We start from the raw sequence: 24,739 nt of genomic DNA, 5'->3' as shown, positions 1-24,739 counted from the left end.
CAGGAGCACAGCCACATTCCTGCTAGACCAGGGGAACAGAGAGAAAAGAGTTGATTCAAGAAACAAAAGCCAGAAAGAAACCAAACCTCGGAGCCTCCAAGAGACCTCCCTGTGAGACAAAGGCAACGCCAGGCAGGGAAGACAGGACAGAACAATTCCTGGCAGCAGATGGTTTGGGTAGGAAATCCACTTTCCCAGAGTTCAGCCAATCTGACTTGGGGTCGTACGGACCCTTCCAAGCCTTTCTCTTGTGCTAATGGGCTTAGCCCTTTCTGCCCTCCCTGGAATAGTGCAGTCCTCCTTAAACCATTAGGGGATGGTAATACCTGAGCCTCTAGAGGAGGGAAGCCTTCCTGCACCCTGTCAGGAAAGATTAATCCATCGAGGAGAAGAAAATAGAGACAAGGAAAAGGACGTGGGGAGAAAGCCAAGGGAAGGGGTGGACTGAAGCTCTTCAACAGACATCCTCTCCTGCTCCTGAACTAGGTCCTTTACAGACGAACCCATAATATTCATCTCAAATCAGCTTCCGCAGCTCCTCCAGTGAGCCCGTGCCACAGCCCGGGCTCCAGCGGATGTTTGTCTCCATCTGCAATAGAGCCAGATGCCACAGCAACGGGGGGATTATCCAATAACGAAATAAATAAATAACAGCTCTCCCCAGTTAGATCAATGTTAATCCTGTTGCTCCGGGCAGTAAGTACATTCTCGCACCCAACAGCAGGGCTAATCAAAAGGATGCAGGAAGAACAGCCCTGAACTCTGCTGGCTCAGTGATGCGGCCACGGAAAGAGCAAAATCTCTTCCTTAAATGTTACGAGGGGAGGTATGAGCGAGGTCCCAGCCAGGGGACCTCGTGCCTGTCTGAAGCCCTACACAGCTCCACCTGCAATAGGTCCCTGAGCAACGCTGCTTGGGCCCAACCCTCCTCAGGCTGCCCAGTTCTCACTGGATCTGCCCTCACGCTGCTCCCACAGCTCAGGCACCGCAGGTGCTGGCCTTGGTGCACCCCCCCCTCTTATTTATATTTTATTGATTTGCTTCATTCCAGAGTCTTGTTCCAATGGCAGCAGCTTCGTGATGCTCTGAGAGACTCAGGAGCTGAAAATGTAGTTTTAATATTTCAGCAAAGCCTGTTGTCATCAGTAAATGGGAGGGATAGTTAGAAGGGAAGAGCATCAGAATGCGCTCAAGAGCGGCGACGAAGGACATGCAGGTCGGCACCTCCGGGTCCCACTCCTCTCACGGCCGGCCACAGTCTGTTCCGCACTCCCTCTCTGGCACATTTCTAATAAGTAAGAAATTAAGGGCTCCTTATAATACCCTTTGGACGTAGGCGACAAGTCAAGCAGAGAGAGAGATGTGCCTAAAGAGACAGGCTGAGGAAAGGTAGCTGGGACATAACTGGGAACGGCTTGCACCTGCATTTGCTCCAGACATCTACCCAACACGTTCTGTCCAGTCTGGCCCTGTCATGAACATTGGCTGGCGTTTGAAAGACGTCTTGCTTCCCTCAAGCCTTTCTGGTGTTGTGTTAACTCCACGGCCCTCGGCCTTCCCAGCCGCAGGGAGAGGGGTTGCAGATGTTGCTGCATCTGCCCCGGAGGCTCACGGCACCAGGACAGCGGCAGCAGAGATCGGGAGGCACGGCGCAGCGTGCAAAGGGAGAGGAGGACGGCAGGGAGGGCCTCGAGCAGGGCTGGTAGAGCTTATTAATTGTTTTTGTTCAGCACTCGGTGTATCTTTCAATATTCATCAGCCCATGATGAAGGAGAGCTCAGAGCTCTCGTTAAATATTGATGGGCCGGGCAGACACACGGTGGAGCTTGGCACACTGCCTCCTGCTCGCGCTCTCCCCCAGCCCCTGCGAGACTCCCTGCTTGCGAGGATCCGCTCGGCTTTCACAGGAAAACCCCCGCGTGCCCTGCAAGGTGGGCAGGCGCCAAAAGGCAGCGGGGAAAGGAGCACCTCTGCCCACGGCCAGCTTGCGGAGGGGACCCCCCCAGGAGTCCCCGACAGCAAGGCCACCGCAAGGCTGTTCGCGGGCGAGAGGAAAAGCGAGAGCTGCCTCACGTGCTGGGAAGCGCGGGGAGCCACGCGATCACCTGGAGAGCGGAGCGCAGGCAGGAGCGTTGCTGCAGCGACAGGCGCTGCCTCGCTGCAGTGTCTGACACCAGCCAGCATCCTCCCCGCTCCAGCCCACGCAGCCGTCAGCCGCAGAGCCGTCACTGCCGCCTCCCCAGCCCACGTGGACCCATACTGGCCAAACTGGAGCGAGAACCTCCCCAATGCTACGCCTGAGCATCCACATGGCCGGACAGGGTGGTCCCGGTCCCCACACTCCTGCCTCACTGTGCAGCATCTCTTAAGCATCAGTTGCATACAGGCAAGAAAATGCTTTACCATGGGTCCAGTGCAGCAGATACTGCCACAGCCAACACCAGCATCACCGACTGCATCCCTAAAGGACTCCAACCCCTGTGCCCGCACAAAGAGGGTTAGCCGCACCCACACCGGCTGGCAGATTAGGCCTGGGGGAGCCAGTCCGGAGGAACCACAGGAGACCCCTAACGACACCAGCGGACAGACCGGATGCACCGCAAGGCAGCCACTTCCATCCCCCACTGCCCACCTCCCCGCGGCACCCCACGCCTCCTGGATGGACACTCACCTCCGCAGGAGCAGCTTGGGGTGGTTCTTACTCTCCAGGTTCTTCTCGATGAGGTCGGAGAGGAGCTGCTTCAGCACCCCTGTGGCATACTCCATCTCCCCCTGCAGCGCCGTCATGATGAGGGAGGCCACGTTGCCACGGTCCCGCATGGAGAAGCTCCGCTGCGCTTCCAGGGTGCGGATGAAGGTCAGCAGGAAGTGCTTCTTGTTCAAGAGCTGCCCGAAGAGGGTCAAGGACTTCTCCACATTTGCCTGTACCTGCAAGGATAGGGCAGAGCCGGGCGATAAGCACAAGGGTGATGACGATGAGGTGATGGTACCTGAGCCTCACATCACCTGGACTCGCTCTCTTCCCGCAACAATGTGGTGAACTTAGAAACACCCATTTGGACATGCACTGCCAAGATGTCGCAAAATATACCACAGGGAATCCAGAAACACCAGCCAACACACCAGATGTTCCCACAGCGTCCTCCAGCAGCGGCTGCCGTGGGTGCTTCAGGACATTATCACCAGGGGCAGCCAGCATGCCCTGCCTCTCGGCTCTGTCAAGACAGTCTCGGCCTTCCTATCCCAGTCACTTAGCGGCTGCACGTCACAGAGATGAAGGTTCAGGCCCTTTCCATGGAAAGGGAGGTGCTACCCAAGGCTGGCAATGCACGGCCCTTCCTTCCTATCCCAGGCGACCTCCCAGGCACCTTGCCATAGTGAGCACCACAGTTCACTCTATGTTGTCTTTAGAGGCCTTTTCTATAGGCAGCTTTAAATTTGCTGCCCCACAAAGTCTCTGAATGCCCTGTTGCTCTAGGGGTATGGAAAAGTGTAAAAAAGAAGCTGGATTTATTCTCTCTGTACTATTAGGCTCCCTCTTTGGTAAACAGCTTCAGTTTCTTCCAGAAGTATTATCTAATGTACAACCTGTGCTAAGTGCCAAGCAGCACAGTCTCATGGCACCGCCGTATACACTTGCGTACAAAGACTCTCCCTCACCCGTGTGCGTGCACACACACATGCACTTCTCTCACATGTACCACTTTTGAGACGCACACAAAAATTACAATTCTCTATTACAACTAACAAGAAGGTCGAATCTCTTCCAAGACGCTGCAACGTGCCCTTTGGATATTACACAGACCAAGCACCTGCCCCATAAAGCATGTAAGGCCAAAATACTAAGCTCTGCAGACAGCATAACTGCCTGGTTTTGGGGTATAGATTTCAGACAGGGAAAAAAGCAGTAATGGAAATCTGGGTCTCCACCACTCTAGACACGGACTCAAATATCCTCCTTACTTCTGAGACAGCTGAGGTTATATTTCAGGATGTACTTGGTTCTGTACTGCCTGGCAGGGACTGGACGGGGATCCTTTCATCTCTACACTGCCTTCATTAGCCCAGCTCTGGTCATCAGTGACCAAAGTTCTTATCAGAAATGACCATTTTTTACACACAACATTTTCCCATTAGAAAAGATGGTTTCCTCTGAATAAAAGACTCGCTGTGGTAAAATGTCAATTTTAATGATTTTTTTTCCCCTTGTCTTCCTGATTGGGAGAATAAGTGAAAAATTTCATTTCATGTCGATATTTGGAGACAAAACAACACTTTTCATTTCAAAACATCAACTCAAAATGAAGAACGGGGTTTTGACACATCAAATCATTTCACTTCAATCAAAACTTTGGATCATCTTTCTTTAGTTCAGAGAAATTCCTCACTGTTGTGACTTCCCCCTTCCAAACAGCTGATGTTTCCCACAGGACCAAAAAAAAAAAAAAAATCCCACCCAGTCCTTGTTGTTTCTGCATTTCCACAACATGGACCCAAGGGTCACAGTGAAGAGCATACCTTCACCGGCACCCTCAAAGACAGACAGACAGACTCCTCCTGCCCTGAGGTGTCCCAAAGGAAGAGATGGGTCAGTGACAACCCTCTGCCCTCGGGGTTCCTCCCGTGGACACCACATGAGCAAGCACATGGCTTCACTTACTCTAACACAGCTCAGAGTATAACATCCCGACAGGAACATAAGTGCTTTAAGTTACCTTCTCCAGGAGTCCCTCGCTCCTCACTATCTGGGGATCTTGAGGCATCGATGCTGCTAACTCCGGCACCTGAGGTTAAGCAGCATCAGTAGTTCCTTGCCCTGTCTCAAACCTCGGAGGAGCAAACTATCAGACTGCCTGGCCCTGTATTAGCTGAGCATGTCCCCATTGCAAAGGCATTTTGCATAGCAAGAGCCGGGTGAGCGCAGCGCAGGAGCACAAGCCCCAGCACCAGGAGCAGCGGTGCCCCGGCAGCATGGGCTGCCCCATCCACAAGGGCCCTGGTGGCTTCTTCGGCTCTGAAGACACTCCTGGCGCACCTGTGCTGGTAGCAATACCCGAGAGCTGGCTCCAGCACCGCTGCTGCGCTGGAGACATACTCAGATCCACCAGAAAAGCCTGGCGGAGCAAGGACCGGAGTGCTTCAGAGCCCCGCATCCCAACACCGGGGCACTCCCATGCTTGTGCCAGTGGTGGCTAAGGCCACACAGAGGAGGGCTGGGAAGGGCTTCCTCCCTTCAGCACCCAACAGTGACCAGAGGACAAGGGAGCAAGCCAGCCGCCCGCGCAGAGCCAGGCAGCGCCGGCAGCACAGACGCGCCTGCTGAACGGAAGGAGCGCTGTGCTCCAGAGACGCAGGGATCAGATGGCATGATCTGATCAGAGCCGCCTTCCCAGAGAGCGGAGCAGCCGGGGCTCGATAAGCTGGGAAATTGGTCCTGTCCGAAAGAGCCGTTCTTATCGGGGCCTTGACAGGCAACGCGAGAGGAGGCAAAATATCCATCATGGGCAGGACGAGCAGGCTCAGCACCGGCAACGCCTGAGCTCACCCCCACACGCAGACATGCTGCCTCCCCGCCTGGCTGTGGCTCCGTGTTTAACTTGCTGATCATTAGCAGAAATAAATGAACAATACTGAATTAAATATTTAATCAGGCTTAAATCCTCACAAAGCAGTGAACCTCCCCCCCACAAACCTAAAGAGAAAGGGAGCTGGTAATGATGGTCTAATACACGGCTGCGGATTAGCGTCTGTCTGAGCAAGTGCTGTTTCCCTCCCGTCACTTGCAATAGCTAATGTTACACTCTGAGTAAAGAGACATATAAAAGCAAACCTGATTAAATTATATGAAGCTTACACAACTGTAGTTGCTTTATTTAATCTCTTTTGGGCTTTTTTTTGCTCCTTTGCAACTTTAACCTTTTGTTTCCCAGGCAAGGCTGAGCCTGTATACCCTCTCTAGTGGGATGTTTTGAATTTGGAGAGCTGGAAGTGGGATAAATCCACAAATTCCTGCCCAGCACCCTGTGCTCCCTTGGCCAATGCAAAATCACTCCACTGCAATTTCCTCTCCAGGGTTCTGCCACATCTAGCTTGATGTTGTTTCCACTCTTCTCCCCTTGGGAAGGGGCTGCAGCACTGGCCAGATCCCATGTCAGGAAAGGTTTCCTGCTCTTCCTCCCTCCACCATGCTCCTTCCACATGTCTGCACGAGCTCTCGCTCCCTCCTGCTAGAGCTCCCGCAAAGCCAGTCCCTGCGGAGCTGCCGGAAGCAAGAGCAGACCGAGCGTGAGCATGGCCAGCCAGAAGCCTCCGCAGAGCTGGCCCAAAATGCTCCCCAGGAATTTTGACCGCAGGGAGGGAGGAGGAGGGGGAGGAGGAAGAAGAGGAGGAGGAGGAGGAGGCAGCAGCAAATCCTCGTTCCTCAATCTGCCCACGCTTCACAGGAGCTAAGTGTCTGCCCCCAGACTGAAAGAAATCAGACACTCCTGACAGCAGCTGGATCCCGCAGCAGCAGCCCTTGCATTTCTCCACAGGGAAGTTAGCTGTCACGGAGAACCGAGACCCCAGCCCTGCTCTCCCTGTCTCCAGCTCCCGGCCGCCCGTAGAGGTGACGGGGACGCAGCTCTCCAAAGGGGAGGCAGAGCTGAGCTTGGCCCAAACAGGCAGATTCACCAGGATGTCCTCCCTGGAGAGGTTAGCATGGAGCACCAGCATGGCAACACCAGCTCCGGTCCCAGCGGCTGGGCTCTGCCACGGCAGGGATAGCGGCTGACACCTCTCCCTCGCCCTTTGGGGAAAAAACTTTAAGGGAAAGAACAGAGCTGAGGCTAGAACCTAGCACAGACAGGAAGGTCCGTGCCTAAGGGAGGGCTATTTTCACACCCAGAGCACTAGTCCCTGGCCATCTCACCAAGCAATGGCTCTGAGCAGCTTGCAAGCCCGGGCTGCAAAGGGAAATCCATGGAAACAGGGATCCCACAGCCTCCACGGCTGGGACTAGAGAAACAGGCTAGGCAGAGGGCCAGATCCCCTCGCCGTAGCCATGCTAGCTTACAACATCAGCACGTGCGCTTGCAGTTGGTAAGAGCTTGTTGCACTGTAATTTGTAACTGTGCGTCTTGCACCAGGGCTGATTACTTCTCCTAAATACATTGTGAAGCCCACGTCGACATTAATTACTGTGCCAGGTCAGCAGCGAGGGGAAGCTAAGGTCACCCCTCCTCACTTCTCCAATCAAGGGCGGCCTCAGCAGCCCAGCAAACAAGAAGCCAATTGCTGTGCAATTGCGTGCACTAAATTAAACAGACATGGGGAGGCCAGGCGAGGAGGGGGAACCGGTTTGGGGAGCAGGGGGAGAACAGCAAGGGTGGGTTCTGCACAGGGGAGACGGAGCCAAGGAAGCAGATGATGTTGGACAAGTCTGTTGGAAATGAGCTGCTGGTCAGGCAACAAACAAACCCAATTGCATAAAGCAAGTGCCATAGAAAATGAGAGCAGCAATGATATTAATATAAATATTGATATTAATGTCAGAGAGCACAGCAACCATTCGGTGGCCAGCCTGCACTCGCATTGGCTGGCACACGGCAAGATGCTCTGCGCTGTGGAAGAACAGGCCAGCATCCGAGCCCACTTGCTGGACGAGGAGGCAGCCTAAGGGCAGCAAGATGTCCCTAAACCACTCTGCTCATGCTGGCAGGAGCCACACGCTTCACCTTCGGGCTGCAGCTCCGAGCAAGCGCTGCCTGCTCCAGCTCCTGCAGACGGGCTGCAGGCACCAGCCCGGCAGGCTGTACGAACTGGCGCTGGATTTGCACAGCCCCAGGAAAAGGCATCAGTGGGTGTCATGGTGCTTCAAGACTGAAAAGCAATGCCCTGCTCAGGGTGGGAGCGAAGGGCCAGCGCTCCCTGCAAGGGAAGGGGATGGCACACATTGTCCTGGGAGACCAAAAGCCACGGCCACACGGAGACAGGAAGGGTAGGACAGGGTCAGTGGGGCCAGGGGCTCTCCTCTAACGACCCAGACAGACGCATCTTTGAGCAGCACTTGGGGAAAGCCCCCAGAGAAATGTCCTTCCAGGAAGACTTCCCCACCGCAAAGCAAGCCAGGACCAGCAATGCTGGGAGGGAAGTCCAGCAGCCCTGACAACGCAGACTGGAGAGGCCAGGTCAGCTCCGCCAGCACCTCCACTTGCGCACGACAATTTTGGCTGTATATCCCCAGTACTCCAGTCTCTGAGGTTTTCTTTATGCCTCCTGCAAGGCAACAACCAACCAAAAGACCTTGCAAGCACAGATGCTCCAGGAATTGTCTTTCTTTGTTATTTTTACCCAGCATCCCCAAAACACTCCACCTCTCTGTTCCTTGCTATTTGCCCCCTTCAGTGCCTCAGGGTGCACTCACTCCCTGTATCTGGAAGAGCTCAGCTATGGGAATGGGATATTTCTGCCCACCGTTGCCAGCCTGTGTCCCTCCTGGTCCACATGATCACCCTCCAGTGCTGCAGTCCTCAGCACAAGGGGCTTTCACTACAGAGAGGGGGATCATGAAGCTCAGACCCTTCCTGGCAGCTTAAGGCAGGAGGGAGCTGGCACTTCTATGCACATGGGACAGGGAAGGCCCAAACTTCCACAGAGCTGAAGGATGCTGTGTGGACCAATTCACATGAAGGACATCCTGCTGCACTTCTGGCATGGTGGCCAAGGCCATCTCGGAATCAAAGCATGCCCCTCCAACCCAAAGCTCTGGGCACAGGGACTCCATCATGCTCCAAAGCCCCCAAGACTCCCTCGCCCAAAGGCGAGAACAAGCTGCCATGGAGGCAAATGAGCAGCACCACCCCACACAACCTCTCCCTTCCGGGGCAGGCATCCCAGAGACACATCCCCAGAATGAAACATGACAGAGAGACAGACAGATACACGTTACCACACCTCCATCTCCTTCAGCACAGGGTGGTCTTCTATTCCCGGGAAAAGAACCCGCATGGCGTAGGTGCGATAATCCAGGAAAGGGATACCAGCCCCATCCAGGTCATTGGTGAGTTCGTTAATGTCAGTCTGCAGCTCAGCAAAGGCTGTTGTGGAAAAAACAGAATTAAGCAACAGGGCTTGGAGTCCCAGCCAGGCTTGATCTTTGCTAGTGAGCTCCTCCACACCCAGCACTACCACGCAGCCTCTGCTGCTCTTCCTGGCACCCGAGATGGCCCTCAAGGCAATTTCCAGGTGTGAATCAGCTTCACATCCCTCCCCCTGCCAGGCTCGTATCACTCTCCCCATTTTACAGATGGAGAAACTGAGCTGCAGAGAGGGGAGATGATTTTCCCAGAGTAAATCAGGTGGCAGAACTGGGAACAGCACTTCCAAGTCCTGCCACCAGGTCCCAGGGACTCAAATCCCCCTCTCTCAGCACTCGCAGGATCCCAAAGGTCCTGCGGGCAGCTGGGAATGGCAAGGTTTGCACACAGCCATAGCTTCTGGGGGAAACGTTAGCTTAAACCACAGGAATGTCCTCATTTCATTTTGACCTAAATAATACTCGAGAGTAGCTCTGAACACACCCAGCCCAGCACCTCCTGATCAGGGCAGAGACAGCTGCGGGTCCCAGGGGAAAGGAATGGGGGGGAGGTCCTGAACCTTTAATTGCACCTACAGGGGAAAGTGATGGGAGAGAAGTCCTAGAGATGCACCAGGGAAAGGGGTGGGGGGAGAAAACCCTCAGAAAAATCAAATTAATGGCACTTTAAAGGGAGCTGAAAGCAAGGCAGAGGACTGCAGGCTCGTCAGCCTGATGAGAAAAAACAAACCGTCAGCTTGAAAGGCGTGCTATCTTATCTGTAACTAGTGGGACTAGAAAAGAGAAAAGGCAGGGAAGAGATTGTGCCTTTTAATTAAAAGCAGATCCTTTTATCTGCCAGCTGTGGAAGATGAGACACCATCCCCTCCACCAGCTCCCTCCCCTCTCCCTGTCACTATTGCCATCCACATGCATGTTTGGGGATGGGGATTTGGGAAAGCAAAGGGTTTGTATTTCTTTTCCTATTATCTTGTTTTAGGTGCCTGTTCCTTGCGCAGCCTCTGGGCTGGTTGTGGTTGGCAGGGTTGGGGCCTCAGGAGCCAGCTCCAGGGGATAATGGGCAATTAGTTTTATCAGCAGGATCATACAAGGAATTCTGTCCAATTTAACAGCATCCGTCTGTCACATAACGAGAGACCAATTGCCTGCTTGTACGCAGCCCTCTCTACCCTCCTTGTTCCTTTTTCTCACATTTAGAGAAATGGAGGAGAATTCCTTAACTGCAAAATCCTCAAATCCCACCCAAAATGAGTTAGTTTCCTCTGATAACGCAGCTTTGACCGTTCCCGTTCCCCCTCCGAATGGCAGCTGGAAAAAGGGGGGGAGCACACAGAGGCTCGGGGTGGTACAAGAGATTCCAAGATTTGCACATTAGCGGATCAGTTAAAGTGTGAGGAAAAAGGCCCTGAAAGCAAGAAGCTCCTGAAAGCAAGAAGCTCCTGAAAGCAAGGTGGCCCTGACCCACAGAGCTTGAAGCACACAGCTCTGGGAGGGATTGAAGAGGATGAGGGTGGAGATGGGAAACAGAAAGATGCTAATCAAGGTGGGTAAGGGACAACCATAGCCAATGCAGGAGCTGCATGACATGCATGCTGGGCCATTCCTCATGTGACAGCCCATTCCTCAGCACCGAGGGGGGATAACCTCATGGGCATGGGGGGGGGAGGTAAGGAGGGGATGGCTGAACAGGGACCAGCTGGAGAGCCCTCAAAGTCACAAGTGTCATCTCATGGGACCATGGGTGCCCACAGCCTCCCCAGCTGCCCTCCAAAGCCAAAAATGAGGCGTCTCAACCCCAGGGCCACATGGAAGGGCCAAGGGCCAGCTGGCCTCAGTGCGCCATCAGCAGAGGGGCTGAAGCTCACTCACCCTCTTTGCACTCCAAGGCCACCCGGGACTCCAGGTTGTCCATCTGCAGCTGGAGGCGCTTCAGGGTACGGTCAGCATCCCGGGACTTGCGTTTGTAGGCAATGAGGACTATGATGATGATGAGGAGGAGCAGACCGCCACCGCCACCGATCCCGATGATGGCAGGCAGCGTCAGCAGGCTGTCCGAGTAGATCTGCAGCGTCCCCGGGGAGAACTCGAACCCTCCAGCCTTAATCTGAGCCATGTGGAAGGAAAAGGGTCTTGCCTCAGCACCCACGCAGAGGGCATGTGTCTCCCTGCCGAAATGCAGGGTGCGGGGCAGCCCTCCCAAGTACGCTGAGAACCAGGGGAGGTCTTTAAGCCCAGGGGAGGGATGGGAAAAATGCAGGATGTCCCCCAGAGCTTCACTGAGCTGCAACAGAGCCCAGAGAAACAGCACAGTCCACCAGATATGGCCCAGCAAGGCGGCAAGCAGGCCCGTGAGGGGAGATGCCAGGGGCTGCCACGCCGGGAGCCTGTCCGGAGCAGCACGGCATGCTTTAATGGGATGCAGAACACAGGCTGCCGCGCTGCCGAGGCGTGCACCGAGCAGGCAGAGCTTGATGTCTCATTCAAGCAACATTACAATAACAGATGGGATGTAAAGCGAGTTCCCTGACGGATGGGGAGCCTGGGGGGACTGTTCCGGGTCCCTTTCAACTGTGTGAAGCCAGGCAGACCTGGAGCGCTAGCACTGCTGTGCTACAACCTGACAAACAAAGAGTCTTACTTACAGCACAAGGCGGGACTGGGGGGAAGGAGCGGGAAACCCCAGATGCCTTGGCACCAGCTCTGTCTTGGCACCCAGCAGGGAAGGGAGGCTGTTGGCATGGACAACCAAGGCCGCCCAGGGCATAGTAATGCCAGGCTAAGCATGCCAGGGAGGGGAGGAAGTATTTGGTCATACCAAACACATAATTAGGGAGAGAGATGCCTGGGGAGTAAGAAGATGACTCCTAGGGATGCTCCTACATAGGCATAGACCAACAAGTCCTGATCTGAGAAGGCCCAGGGGCACTGGGAGCCTCAGATGAGGGATGCAGTAGGGCCTGTGTTAGGATAAAGACAGGGCACCCAGCCACCCTGCTTTACTGAAGGGACAGTCCCAACTTCAATGAGAAACCTTGCGTTTCCATCTCCCCGCCCCCAGCCCAACACCGGTGACCTGACCCGTTAGCATTACCGTGACTTTGTGCTGGCCTGTGAGGTTGGGCGACTCGCAGAGGAGCTGGGTCTCAGAGACTGTCAGGGTGCAGGGAGTGTCCCCGATCAGCACGGTGTAGTTCAAGCGGGAGTTACCAGCAGCCGGTGGGAGCAGGTTCCTGCCCTTTGAGGGAAGAAGGAACAAGTCTGTTAGTTCTCATACAAGAGGCAATGTTTGAAAGACTCATTATGGAGCAAATTCATGCTCTCATAGTGCATGACTTTGTCCTGGGGAGAGACAAAAATGTTCCTAGCCCTCTGTCCCTGGGTACACACTGCCAAGGAGGGCTGGGGCTGAGGGACCAGGGTGCCTTACCTTGAGGATGAGAGGAGAGCTGGGCTTCAGCTCCAGCATCCCCGTGGGGCTGAGTGGCTCGAAGACAGGATCCGGGTAGTAGACGAAGTTGGTGGTGTTGACAATCAGCAGGGCCTGGACGTTGTCCATGACGAACCCGATCTCGTCCGGGCGGTCACCAACCTCTGGAGGGCTCCGCAGGGGGTTATCGATGGAGGGCGCATAGCACACCATGGTGGTGTCATTGTAGACGGTGCAGTTCTGCAGGAGGCACAGACGGAGATCATATCCGGATCCTAGCAGCTGAGGTCAGGATCCGACCCCACAAGGATCTCCTGCAAGCAGTGGCTCTGCCATGTCTCTGGACACTGGACGTAGACTCAAGATCACCTTTCCTGTGCCCTATTTTATCAGCAGGTGCCACGTTCCACCCCAGAAGTAGCTGCATTTCAGGGGCAGGGAGAGACTCCTGTTTGCAATGGAAGCGTGAGGGATGGTAGATGGGAGCTTGCTGGGGACAGGATCTTTCTGTCACTGTCCTGCAGAGATCTCAGGAATCTCTACAAAGCTGCCATCATTTTTCCACGCTCAGATCTCAAGCATCTCTCATGGCAGCACACAGGCTGAGGCCCTGCAGGGGGAATACTGCCTCGGTGTTCTCTCTTCTAGTGGCAGCCCCTGGACACAACCCCATGAGGACGTCACACCTGATGGGTATGGGACGCACTTCACATACTGTGTTGCAGAGGGATGGGATCCCTCCTCCTCATGCTCTGACCCAGGTCTCAGCCCTGCCATCAGCCAACATCACTTACGTTTTCCCTTTCAGAGCTGCAGTACTTGGCCCGGATCTTGGGCTCTTTGATGGTGGCCAGGTTGGTGCCAGTCACAGTCAGCAGTGTCCCACCGCTAGAGGCAAGGAGACAACAGGTTAGGAGAGGCGGCTGTGGCACTGGGTGCCCAGCTCTGGGAAGGGAGCACACACCATCGCCGCCCAGACCCTGATCTGTTCCAGCCTGCATGCACCACACCACCCCCAGGACCTGCTTATTCCACCCAGACATCACCACAGCTGGCAGGATCTGGCATTTGCTAACACTGAATCACCTCAGCTAACCCGGGGCCAACTAGAGATAGAAACTCTGCCTAATAACACAAACATCCCACTCTGCATCTGCCTGGGCTGCAGACTGTGCGGTTGGTGTCTGAAAGCAGCTCTCAAGCCTTTCAGCTAGAGGAACCAAAGTGTCCGTGATGGGAGAGCATCATTAGGGGCAGGTCCTCCCTGCTCTCCCCACCATGTTGGGAGCAGGCAACAAAGCAGGCTGGTCCCTGCAGGGTTTTCTCCAATGCTCAGCATTAAAAGCCCCACAGTCCTGGAGAGCTCGGCCGTGCCCCTGGGGAGCTCGCTCCTCATCAACACCCTGGGGAAGGTTTCCCTTGGCACTAGTGCTTAATGGATTCCTTTGCCTCCTCTCCAGCCAATTCAAACCTTTTAGAAAAATATGTAAACATTTTAAAAATCCCCTGATGGGAAATATTTTAATTTTATTCACCGCCGCCAAATGTCAAGCTCAAATTAAGCAGATCCAAAGCACTCTCTGCTCTTGCCCCCTGCCAGGCTGAGCACTGCAGGCCAGGAGTTAGCAGGGACCTAGTGCCAAGCCATTCCTCACACTCCTCTCGTCGCGTCCCCGGAGCATGGCCCAGTGGCTACTGCAGCAGCGTTGAAGAGTACAGAACAAGACAGGGGGGGCCATGCAGACAAGAGTGCTCCTTGTGTCCCACCACTCCCCCACAAGCTAGCTGAGATTCCCCTCAATTCACCTGTTGATGCTCCACTCGGGATCAATCTTCTGGATGGTGGGGTCCTCCGTGTAGTTGTACTTCACCTCCGGATTGCTCAGCTCTGCCCGGTTGATGTTGATGAGGATGGGGGACCCACCGGGGCTCTGGCCAGGGGGAGTCCTGCAGCGGATCTCACGGGCACTCCTCCTGGGGGCAGAAACGCGAGAACCATCAGACACTGGGGGAGGTGATCGGCACTCCTGGATCGCCATCCCTGGATCGGCAGGAGGGCACGGATCAGCCTGCTGGTGCGGCCCAGGTCACAGGCAAGCCCATCAAGCGGCTGGGCTGGGCTCCCTGCCTCACCCCAACTCCCTCTCCCCTGGGAGGCTGCTGGGGGAAAAGAGAGAAAGGAAAAAAAAATAAAGAAATGAAACAAAAGGCAGCCGGGAAAGGCTGAGCAGCTCCTGAGCGTTCCCATTGCGCGGCTGCTGCAAACAGCAGCGATTAGGGCTGATAACCAGTAATTACCGCAGGAAAATATTTAAAGAGCCGCTCCATTATCATCCCTAATCTAAAAATTATCCACTTCATGCCTCAGGGCTTTGTGCTTTTAGAGAAAAATCCACGTTCTTTGGGCTCTTCCAGGAGCCTCTGACACAAAGAGGTTTTAGAGGGAGAAATTCCTCCAGTTGCCAATGGGGAATGGCTTTCTCAGTCGGTGCCTGGCTCCCCGGCACAGGCTCCCCGCCACCGGTGTACCTGTGGGTCCCACCACCTCTAGCGGATGCCCATCTCCTGGCCTCCTCCAGCCTCCATGACCCAGTGCCCCTTACCATGAAAAGGCACAGGGCCGTCCCCCGATGGTCACGGTGACGTTGCTGCCAGCATTGAGGTGGCTTCCTTCGATGGCGATCCAGGTGCCACCAGAGAGAGGGCCCCGGGCTGGGATCACTCGGGAGAAAGTGGGTGTCTGTCAAAGGAAAACAACAGTCCCAGGGTTTGAAGGGCTGAGGACCAAAAGCCCAGTCTCAGAGCACCTGCGCAGGTGACGGGGACGCCAGGAAGCTGCTCGCTGCAAAGGAGAGGGTGCTGTTTGACAGTAGTGGGGCACGAGGCTAAGGGCTGACAGTGCCAAGAGGACTGCAAGGAGGCAGAGCAGGGAAAGCCTCTGAGAAATTCAACCAGAACGACCCAGTTCCTGCCCAAAGCACCGGCGCCTTCCCCCAGGGATAATGATGAAGAGGCCAGTTTTCCATCTCATCTGGAAAACAACCCAACCAGCGGCAGCTCAGAGACCAAGATACTGTCCCCAAAAAGCCAACCATCACCTCCCTCTCTGCCTGGAGACCCTGCATAGCCTTACCACAAAGGTGAAGCTCTTGGGCGACGTGGCCCTGTAGCTGGGGGAGCAGTCCCGGATGCACACTTCCACACGGGCGTCGTGGACCTTGCTTGGGCTGGCATCTCCGATTTCACACACAATCCTAAAGGGTGCAGGAAAGCAGCCCTCAGTGTCCCCGCACGAAGATAGTCCCAGGACCATGGTAGGGACAGGCCAGCTTTAAAAACGGACAGATCTAACACCAAGCTAAGGTCCCAGCAGCCAACAGGGTACACGAGAAACCAAGGAGGTGGCTGTTATTCCCAGCCCCGAGGAGATCTTCCCCAAAACCCCTGGGCTCGTCACTGCCACCCAGAGCCAGCAGAGCCGCCTAGTGCTTTGCTCCCTGTCCGGCCTGGTCAGCTCCATGCTTTCTGTGGCCATGGGTGACGGCCGAGCACAAATGCACCTGTCCCCTAGACACCGAGGTGACCTGGAGCACGGTACCCAGCTCTCAGGCGCAGCACGTGCCCACCCCTCACAGGGCACTTACTGCTCAGCGCTGATGTATTCGCTCTCAATGGGGATACACATCACTTTGCCAACACGAACGCCCCAGCGAACATCTTCAAACTTCAGGCCCAGGTTCTCTCCGGTGATGGTCAGACGGGTCCCTCCTTGCCTAGGGCCCGTTTCAGGCGACAGCTAGGAGACAGCACGGCACGTCAGCAACAGGACCAAAGCAATTCGGTCTGCTGGCTGCAGCACTGAGGAACACCTGACTGGGGCACGGCACAGCCTGCGTGGCCACGGGATGTGAATTAGTCCCCTGCCAAGCAGCGAGGAGCAGAGACCTGCATCACTGCCTGCACTGTGAACCAGACCAGACTCCAGCCACCTCTCCCATGCATCCCTAGGATCCCAGAGCACAAGGATGGGGGAAAAGGCTGTAGTGTGAGGAAAGAGAATAGCTCTTTACCCAGCCTTCAATTATAATAAATGCCAGGGTGTCAGGTCCTCCAGTGTCTGGATCTGCCCAGTCTTCAGGCAGATCCCATGCACCTGGGGATGAGGTCTCCAACTCCAAGATGTCCTTGAAGGAGAAACCATCTCCACTGCAAAACCAGCAGTGACTCTGCAGAGAACCCTCCCCTCCCACCCATTGCATGGGAGGCAGAGGGAAGAAGGAGGCGAACAGGTCTTGCTAGCCCCAACTGGGTCTCTCTCCACCAGCAAAACTTGTGCCAAGGCCAGCTGGGAAGGGAGGTGAACCTCTGCCCCGGCAACACGCTTCATTTAGCAGGATGATTCCCAATAAAGCAGACAGGTGCGGCCTGACAAAAGGCAGCAGGATGACGGATGAACGGAGAGGCACAAGCCCACTGCTGCCTCTAACAAGGTAATTACAGGCAATTTTACATCAGATCTCACCGGCCCCAGGGTCCAGCACACACCTGCAGCACTAACCAGAATTAATGGCAGAGCTGTGTGCACCCAGGCTGGGGACAGGAGATGGGGGTCGGGTCACTAGCAACATGAAGCCAGAGAGGAGGGTGAGGGAAAAGGCAGCTGCCGGACACAGATTAGGAGGAGAGTAACCAAGGTTAGATCAGCTCAGCCGGATGGAAGGGAGGTGCATCCTGACACAAGAGAAGAGACCACTTTGATGCAGGTGAGACCTTCCTCTGTTCCTTCTGGGACAGATGTCCTCTAACGCTAGAAGGTTTGTCTTCACCCTCAACAGGCCCCGACAGGAGGCTCTTGGGTAAACACACGCTCTCCACTGGAAACCACCCTTTCCACCTCCATACGCCCAGCACCTGGACTGACTCACCCTACAAAGAAGCAAGCACAAGCTCTTTCCATTCCTGGCCCATCTGGGCTGCTGCAACCCTGGGGCCTGAGCCTGCTGGGTACCTCCTCCTTGCTCAGGAGGAGCTCCTGGATGTCCTCCTTTGCTCCTAGATGTCACCCCCAGCCACAAGGAAAGACAGAGGAGTAGAGGGAGAGAGGCAGACATGCAGCAATGGGTGTTGTCCCCACACCCCCAGTCCTGAAGGACTGCATGGAGACAGGAGCAAATCTCTGCAAACAAGGCCAGGCCACAGTGAGCACCACTCTGGGGTTAATCATCATTCCTCACATTCGCACTGAGCTTACCCCCTTCAGCACACTTGCCCAACACCACTCTGCACAGCTCCCAGTGCTGGGCAGGGCAGGAGCAGCTAATCACCCACTGCAGAAGCAGGGAGAGTTTGGGACATGCCCAAGGTCAGTGGCAGGGCTGGTAACAGCACCCCAGTGCCGGGCTTCCACTTGCAGACCACAGGGCCCATTAACTCGTAGCAGGCCCAGGGCAATCACAGCACCCGAGTCACACTTTACATGGTGGCAAAACCGTTCAGGGCTTCAGGGCATTGCTGTTTGCCTAAACCCAGCGCAGCTGAAGTCCAGTTTCGGGGCTCATTAAGGCAGCTGCAGCAAGTGAGCAGGTTTGTTCTTTCCCCTAAATTGAGCTCCGCTGGGGCAGCTGGCAAGAAGCGGCTGTTTGTTTGGTATTTTTAAATGAGTGTTAAAAGCTGCTCCAGCATGTTAGATTCTTCCTCCTCCGTGGCAAACCTGACAAGGGCCACGCGTTCAGGGAGAAACAAGCCCGGGAAAGAAATGACATCTCTCACTGTACAGCACAGGAAGGTCATGGCTAAACAAGCCGTGCAGGAGGAGGAGGGACCTGGTGAGGAACGCACAGTCTCTCCCGAATCTCCCCTTTCCCCTCCTCTACCTCTGAACCCCCCAGCTCCAGCCCTGACAAACAACACTGCTTTTCTTCTAATTGGTTTCACAGGGTCCTTTCAAATCAACAGGCAAACAGCTTCTGCAAAAGCAGTGCGCTCGCTCCTGGTTCAAGCGGCTGGAGCTGGGCTGGAGGTGTGGGGGGCAGAGGGGAGGAGAGCCCAGCCCAGCCAGGAAGAAGGGACATCACTCTGCAGGTCACAGCCCAGCACCAGGCATGACCTGGCACAGGTTTGGGGGCTGCTTCTCACCACTACTGAGCGATGAGCAAGGGTCTGGCTGAGACCAGGGAAGGGTGAAAAACCATCGTCATCTCCAGCCAGCGTAACCACCTTCCCATCCGTGAAGACATCTGCACCCCGGCTCGCTGGACCAGTAAAGAGGCTCCAAGCTTTTCTGAAATCACTGTAGGGCAGACTACTGTTTTCCTCCAACACATTGCTGCCCTATCTGAGCCAGGCTCCTCTCTTGACTGTTTCCAAGCCTGCCTGTAACCCTGCTTCATATTCCTGGGTGCAGGACAGGGGTTGCAGAAAACAGCAGCAGCACTCCTGCCTGCAGCCTGATGGAGGATCTTCACACCAACAGCTGATCACATCCAAACCAGCTGCCCAAGTGACATCTGCCCCCAGGACTAAACAGAGAGGCACAGAGGTGAAGCCCACCTGCTACCAAATCCATTTATGCTGCACCTACACTTGCTGAAACAATTTCTAAATCGTTTGGGGCTGGAGAGCCTGCTACCAAGGCCAGACATCACTGGCTAATTGGAAGTGGCTTGTGAGCAGTGGGTGCAGCATCTGATGCCTGCGGCTCACAGCCCCAGCTCCCCTCCTGGGCACCCAGGTAAATCTCAGGGCTAGAGCCATCTCACAAGCAACCCCAGTGTCCCCCTTGCCATCCCCAGAACCGCAGCAGCACCAAGGAGCCCTCAAAGTGATTTCCAAGTGCTCTTGTCCCAGCCAGGACCAGCACTACCAGTGGTGCAAGTTGAGCTCTGTGCCAGTGGTGGCTCAACCTCCTCCAGGTCCCCACTGAAACTATTAACAGCTTTTTCTTGTGGAGCATCCCAAAGAATGGCCCTTCCTGAGACCAGGCTGTCCCAAGAGCCACAGCCCTCACTGACAGACTGGGCTCCCGACCCTGGCAAGACCTCAGGATGCTCACGAAACCTTGATCCCACAGGAGGGAAGGGCAAACATGCAAATCCTCTTCCCCTCACCGTTAGGTGGGAGAGGACCTTCTCTGCACACTGAGTCCTGAGGATTCATGCACACCTTCCCTCGGACAGGCTGCTCCCATATAGGGTGAATGGCCCCCATAGCACTGACTGCTTTTGGACACATTCGCCTCGCTGTTGCCTTCACTTCTGCTGCCTGGGAGGGTCAACTCCTTGGCTCTCCGAATTCAAGACGACTACCTGATCAGTCATTTTGGAAAAGCAAAGCCTAGCAACAAGGGCCTGAGAGCACAGGGGCAGTGCCTACAGCGAGGCGAGCACCAGGAAACCTCTGCTACACTCCCCCAATGCTCCTCACCTCTTGCAGCCCCTCTTCTGCTCCACTACAACCCCACAGCAGGGCTGGGCCATCCCAAACGTGACCCAGCCACCACAGCCCCTGCTCCCACTATCCCAAGGGGGCTGGTCTACAGAAATTCAACCCAAACATTGAAGGAAACCATCTGGGATGGCAATGCCCTGCAGTGGCTCCATGCACACAACAGCGAGCCATCATGAGGTTGCCCCCGTCATTTCCACATACTCTGCCTCCATTCTTCTGTCTGTAAAAACTGCTTCCCTCATGCACGTAGTAAGGGGAGGACCAAATCAGCCATTGGACTCACTGTTCACAAGATGTAAGACCTTCTCATGGAGATGCAAGCTCTGGGGCTCAACCCCGCTCTCCCAGGGAATATACTTCATCATGCAAGCAGTACTAAAGTCGCCTCAGCACACAACTGGAAGGAAACTCTTTGCAGGCAGTGAGTCGTGCAGGCAAGACTCTTGGCAGGCAGGGACGGGCCCATGGGGGCATTCCCTTTCCCCGCATGGCTGCCACCTGATTCACTGCAGTGCTTGTAACCTGCAAGAGGCACGCGGCTTTGGGGAAAGGCATGACTCATTTCCAGCTTTCATCAGATAAGACACTGAAACCCAAATAGATTAGATACTGTGCTAAGACTCCGGTAATTAACACGGCCAAGGCCTGCCTGGCCTGGAAGCCGTGGGTAAATAGAACATATCAAATAGAATTACCCACCAATCCCTCCTAATGCACTTGGAGCCAGGCCCAACAGACATGTTAACATTAATATACACAATCTTATTAAATGAAGGTCATGAAAGCTGTCAGAGACGCAGAGATGATGAACTACCAGCCCCAGCAGGCATGGCGACAAGAGGAGGAGCAACCTGGATCCATTGCTTTCCCAGGATCCTCCATCCTCGTGCATGAGGAATGGTGGGAATCCCAGAGATAGGTCAGAAAGTCAATGCAAGCCATGGACACAGAGAGGGGATTTAGCCCTAGAAACTAAAGAGGTGACGGGGAACAGACAGGCCCTGAGAGCCAAAATGTTCAGAGAGAAACACTGAGAGGATTCAGCCACTCTGAGGTGCCAGCCGAGAGCCCCATCGCCAGTCCCAGCCCAGTCCCCTCGCAAGGCCCGTCCTCCCCCATCCCCGCGTACCTTGGTGATCTTGGGGTCCGTGCAGCGGCTGTTGCCGTTGCTGGCATGCATCCAGCTGCTCTCGTAGGCCAGGCAGTGCTGCCGCAGTGAGCAGCGCTTCTCCGACACGCACCAGCCGCACTCAAAGCGCGGATCGGCCTTGAGGCACAGGCCACAGCTCTCCCGCAAGGCCGAGCACTTGTACAGGTGAGCTGCAAGGGCAGGAAGAGCGCGGCAGGTCAGCACGGCCCCCAGGTCCCACGGCTTCGGCACCAGCTCTCACGGCCCCTAGCCAAAAGCCACCAGCCCACAGCGGGGACACCCTCGAATGGCCAGGGGACACCAACACTCTGAATCCCATACAGCTGCAGAGCAGGTTGCCTTTGGGCTTCTTGTGCAAAAGCCTCTTCTTTAGAAAATCGGCCAAAAATTGGCACTGATAAAACCTGAGGCTGGGGTGGTGGACACAGGGCTGTTTTCCCACCCACCGCCGCATCCCACACTTACCCTGGATGTTCTGGGGGTTGTCAATGACAAAATTCCCGTTCCAGACCACGGACAAGTTGACCGGTAGGTCGCTGATGTCGTTCCCTTCGTAGAAATACTGCAGAAGGGGACAGAAGGAAGCAGAGCTCGTTAAACAGCAAAATGATACACCCCAACAAGAGGCACAGAGAGATGTGTGAGACCATAACACGGATGTCTCCCCCCTCAGCCAAGAGGAGATGGGCAGAGGCTTGGTTCAGACTTGCCTGACCAGGAACAGACAGGCCTAACACAGCCACTGGCCAAAGTGCTGGATACAGCACATGCAAACCAGCACGCTGGACTGATGAGAAAACAAAACAAAGAAGAACAAAGAAGAGGATTTCCAAATAGACCAAAAATCCATTAACCCAAAGGTCTGAAAGTGCTGCCGCTTGCAGAGAAGGAAACAGATAACCCCTCTGAAGCACACATCTACCTCCCCCCAGCCTGAAACTGGAGCCCCATAAAGGGACTGAACCCTTTGCCACCTCCACTGTGACTGTGCAAAGAAAGTCCCCAGCTTCAAGAGCAGCCCCGAATTACACGAATTACATCAAGTCGCAGCCACATGGCCGGGGATGGGCCACAGCCAGGCTAGAGCGAGCGTGGCACGACATCAGCCCCTGGGGAGGTCTCAGGAGAGCAACGCTCCCTACAACGTGCTGCCTCTACGGGGCCCCCCAGCCCTCACACTACCCACCACGGGCTGCATGCCACCTCAAGGGCCTTCGGCTGCACCAGCTCCCTCCTCGCTCCGGGCACCACCGACCCAGTTCCTATTGCTCTTAAGCTACTGGTGAGCAGAGACATGACGGAGAGGGATCCAAGTCTCTCGGATTCAGGGGATCTGGCACATTCCCAAACCCCGCACGAGCTCCTCTGCTGGACTCCAACACCCGCCGCTACGCTGATGGACCCACCTCCAGCAGGCCCTTTGCTCCTTCCTCCCTCGAGCTCTGGTAAGCATGGCTTCCCAGCAGCAATCCCAGACTGTCTTGCTGATGTTGCGGGCAAATCCCCTTCTAGGCCAAGATCAAGCCCAGGTAGTCCCAGCAGTGCCAGGGCATCCCTCTCCCAGCCTGCACGGACCACGGCTTGCACAGCCTCCCTGCACAAGCAAAGGCTTGCAGACCAGCTCTCTGCAGCCGGGAGGCAGCGGCATACGAGGGCGAGATGGGGGGAAAAGCACCGAGATAAATTACCCTTCAGCTGCACAAAACAGCAGAGGCCCAGCCAAGGGCCAGGGGAAGACCCCGTCTCATCTGCTCGCCTGTTTAAACGCATCAATGACCTAACCCACCTTGTGCCGGTCCTCAGCGGGCGCCAGGTCCAAGAGCCACGGCGGCAAGCTCCAGCAAACAGCTGCTCCTGTTCTAACACCTCCTCCCCACCCAAATCCTCTCTCCCCGGCTTGAAACCTGAGCCAAAGTCCTGGCAGCCCCATCAATATTCCCCACACAGCCTCCACACGCAGGCGGAGAGGTTTAATCGATATGGAGACAGGAAGGCAGTCGGAACCGTCCCTGACAGCTAATGACCTCCTTCGGCAAGAGATTCTCCGCTCCTCTCTGGAGAAAATGACAGGCGTGTCAGGAGAGATTAAATGAATGATTCATGGGTTGCTGGAGTTTGTTAGGGAGCCGCGGACGCTCGGGCAGCGGCTCGCCCAGGCTGAGATCCTGCCTCTCCGCTCTCCCAGCTCCAGCCGCGGGAGGCAACGGCGCGTTCGGCAAACCCACAGCCGTGCCCGCACCTCGCCACCTCCCCTCGCCCACCCCCGGCCTCGGCCCTCCAGGCCTCACCCTCGTTTGTCAACAGCCTCATTTGCCCCCGGAGCGAGGCTGACCCTGGGCCAGCAGCAATTAGAGCAAAATCGCTTACTCTGATGCCGGCAAACGGCTCCCAGCACCCCAAGAGTGGAAGTGGCATCCCCGGGCTTCCAGTTATGAAGGATCTCAGCGCTGCCAGGAAATGGGGAAACTGAGGCAGAGAGCCCGGGGATGGTGGTTGGTGAGCCGCCCCAGGTCAGACAGCAAGCCTGGTGCAGGAGCACTCAGCAACAGTCAAAGGGATTAAGACACACAGAACAACCTGCCAAAAGAAAGATGGCAAGGGATATTTTTCTTCCCTCACTTGCCTGTCGGAGCAGCAGGGGCCAAGAGCCTGGGAGCACTGCCAGGGAGAGCGGCAGGGCCCGGGCTAACCAAAGGGCAGCAGGCACTGGGTGATCCAGCAGAGGAAGAGGAGGAAGATGGGGGCAACTGGCCCTCGGCCACTCTGCTGGGGCAGGCCCACAGCAGTGGCCTTTCAATCCCACTCAGCGTAAGACTGAAGGTATTTGGTGTCCGTGTGCTGCCCAGCAAAAGTCCTACCTGTCCCTCGCTACTAAAAGAAGAGGGTTTTCCCTGCCTCGCTCCAACATGGGTCCCACCGTCTGCAGAAATATCCCACCTCCGAACCATCTAGCAGGCTGTGAAACTCGCAACGCTGGTGACCAACCCAGAGGAGGTGACCTCAGTGCCTCCTCAGGAACTGCCCCCAGCTGCCGTCCCACAAAGCAAATTCGTCCCCTGCTTCAGCCCCTGCCAGCACCAGAGAAAACACTGGTGCATCCAGTCTGCTCCACCAGCTCCAGAGGCAGCAGAGACACGGCCCACAGGAGAAGCCAGCGTGCCCAGGCAGCTGTGGAAAGCGAGACACACTTACGTCCTTCTCATCTCACCGCACAGCTGGTCTCTCCAGTGCTGAGTCTCTCCCATCTGGGCGGCATCACAAGCTGCAATCCAGCATCAGGAAGGGTACCAAAACTGCGCATGTATCTGAGACGAGACATGGCTGCACCAGCGCACCGGCACCTCCATCCCTCTGACCCCACGAGGTGCAAACGACCACATCTGGTCCTGAGTTACACCCCTGCAGCTCTTGGCTAACGGTCCTATGCCCAGGGGCCACTCCACCGAAACGCAGGGAGGAAGACGCCAAAACATAGTCCTCGCTGCGGAGGAAGGCTGCTGTTGCTAAAAGCATGAAACATCCAACTACAAACCCATCCCTTTCTCGAGAACCGAACAGCTTTGCCAAGACCTCTCCTCTCCAGAAACAGCTCGGCTACACAGACCTGTGCAGGCTCCTGGCGCTCTCCAGGCATGGCACT

General features: G+C 55.6%; 1 protein-coding gene across 2 annotated transcripts in view; it reads right to left on the bottom strand.

Annotated features, from left to right (window-relative positions):
* Nucleotides 1-24,739, bottom strand: part of PLXNA1 (plexin A1) — a 168,519-nt gene that overhangs the window by 26,299 nt on the left and 117,481 nt on the right. For both annotated transcript variants that reach the window (XM_064518985.1, XM_064518986.1), the window contains exons 11-22: nt 21,565-21,661; nt 21,079-21,269; nt 16,148-16,299; nt 15,637-15,757; nt 15,107-15,243; nt 14,310-14,477; nt 13,298-13,391; nt 12,504-12,743; nt 12,168-12,311; nt 10,946-11,180; nt 8,935-9,077; nt 2,672-2,928 (exon numbers count right to left, since the gene is read on the bottom strand). In XM_064518985.1, coding sequence (XP_064375055.1) covers nt 2,672-2,928; nt 8,935-9,077; nt 10,946-11,180; nt 12,168-12,311; nt 12,504-12,743; nt 13,298-13,391; nt 14,310-14,477; nt 15,107-15,243; nt 15,637-15,757; nt 16,148-16,299; nt 21,079-21,269; nt 21,565-21,661 — 1,979 coding nt within the window. The remainder of the gene's footprint in view (nt 1-2,671; nt 2,929-8,934; nt 9,078-10,945; nt 11,181-12,167; nt 12,312-12,503; nt 12,744-13,297; nt 13,392-14,309; nt 14,478-15,106; nt 15,244-15,636; nt 15,758-16,147; nt 16,300-21,078; nt 21,270-21,564; nt 21,662-24,739) is intronic.

The sequence above is a fragment of the Dromaius novaehollandiae genome, chromosome 12 (genome assembly GCF_036370855.1).
Source record: "Dromaius novaehollandiae isolate bDroNov1 chromosome 12, bDroNov1.hap1, whole genome shotgun sequence".
Taxonomy (NCBI): domain Eukaryota; kingdom Metazoa; phylum Chordata; class Aves; order Casuariiformes; family Dromaiidae; genus Dromaius; species Dromaius novaehollandiae.
The sequence above is the reverse complement of the archived record's forward strand: the minus strand, read 5'-3'. Positions and strand labels throughout refer to the sequence as shown.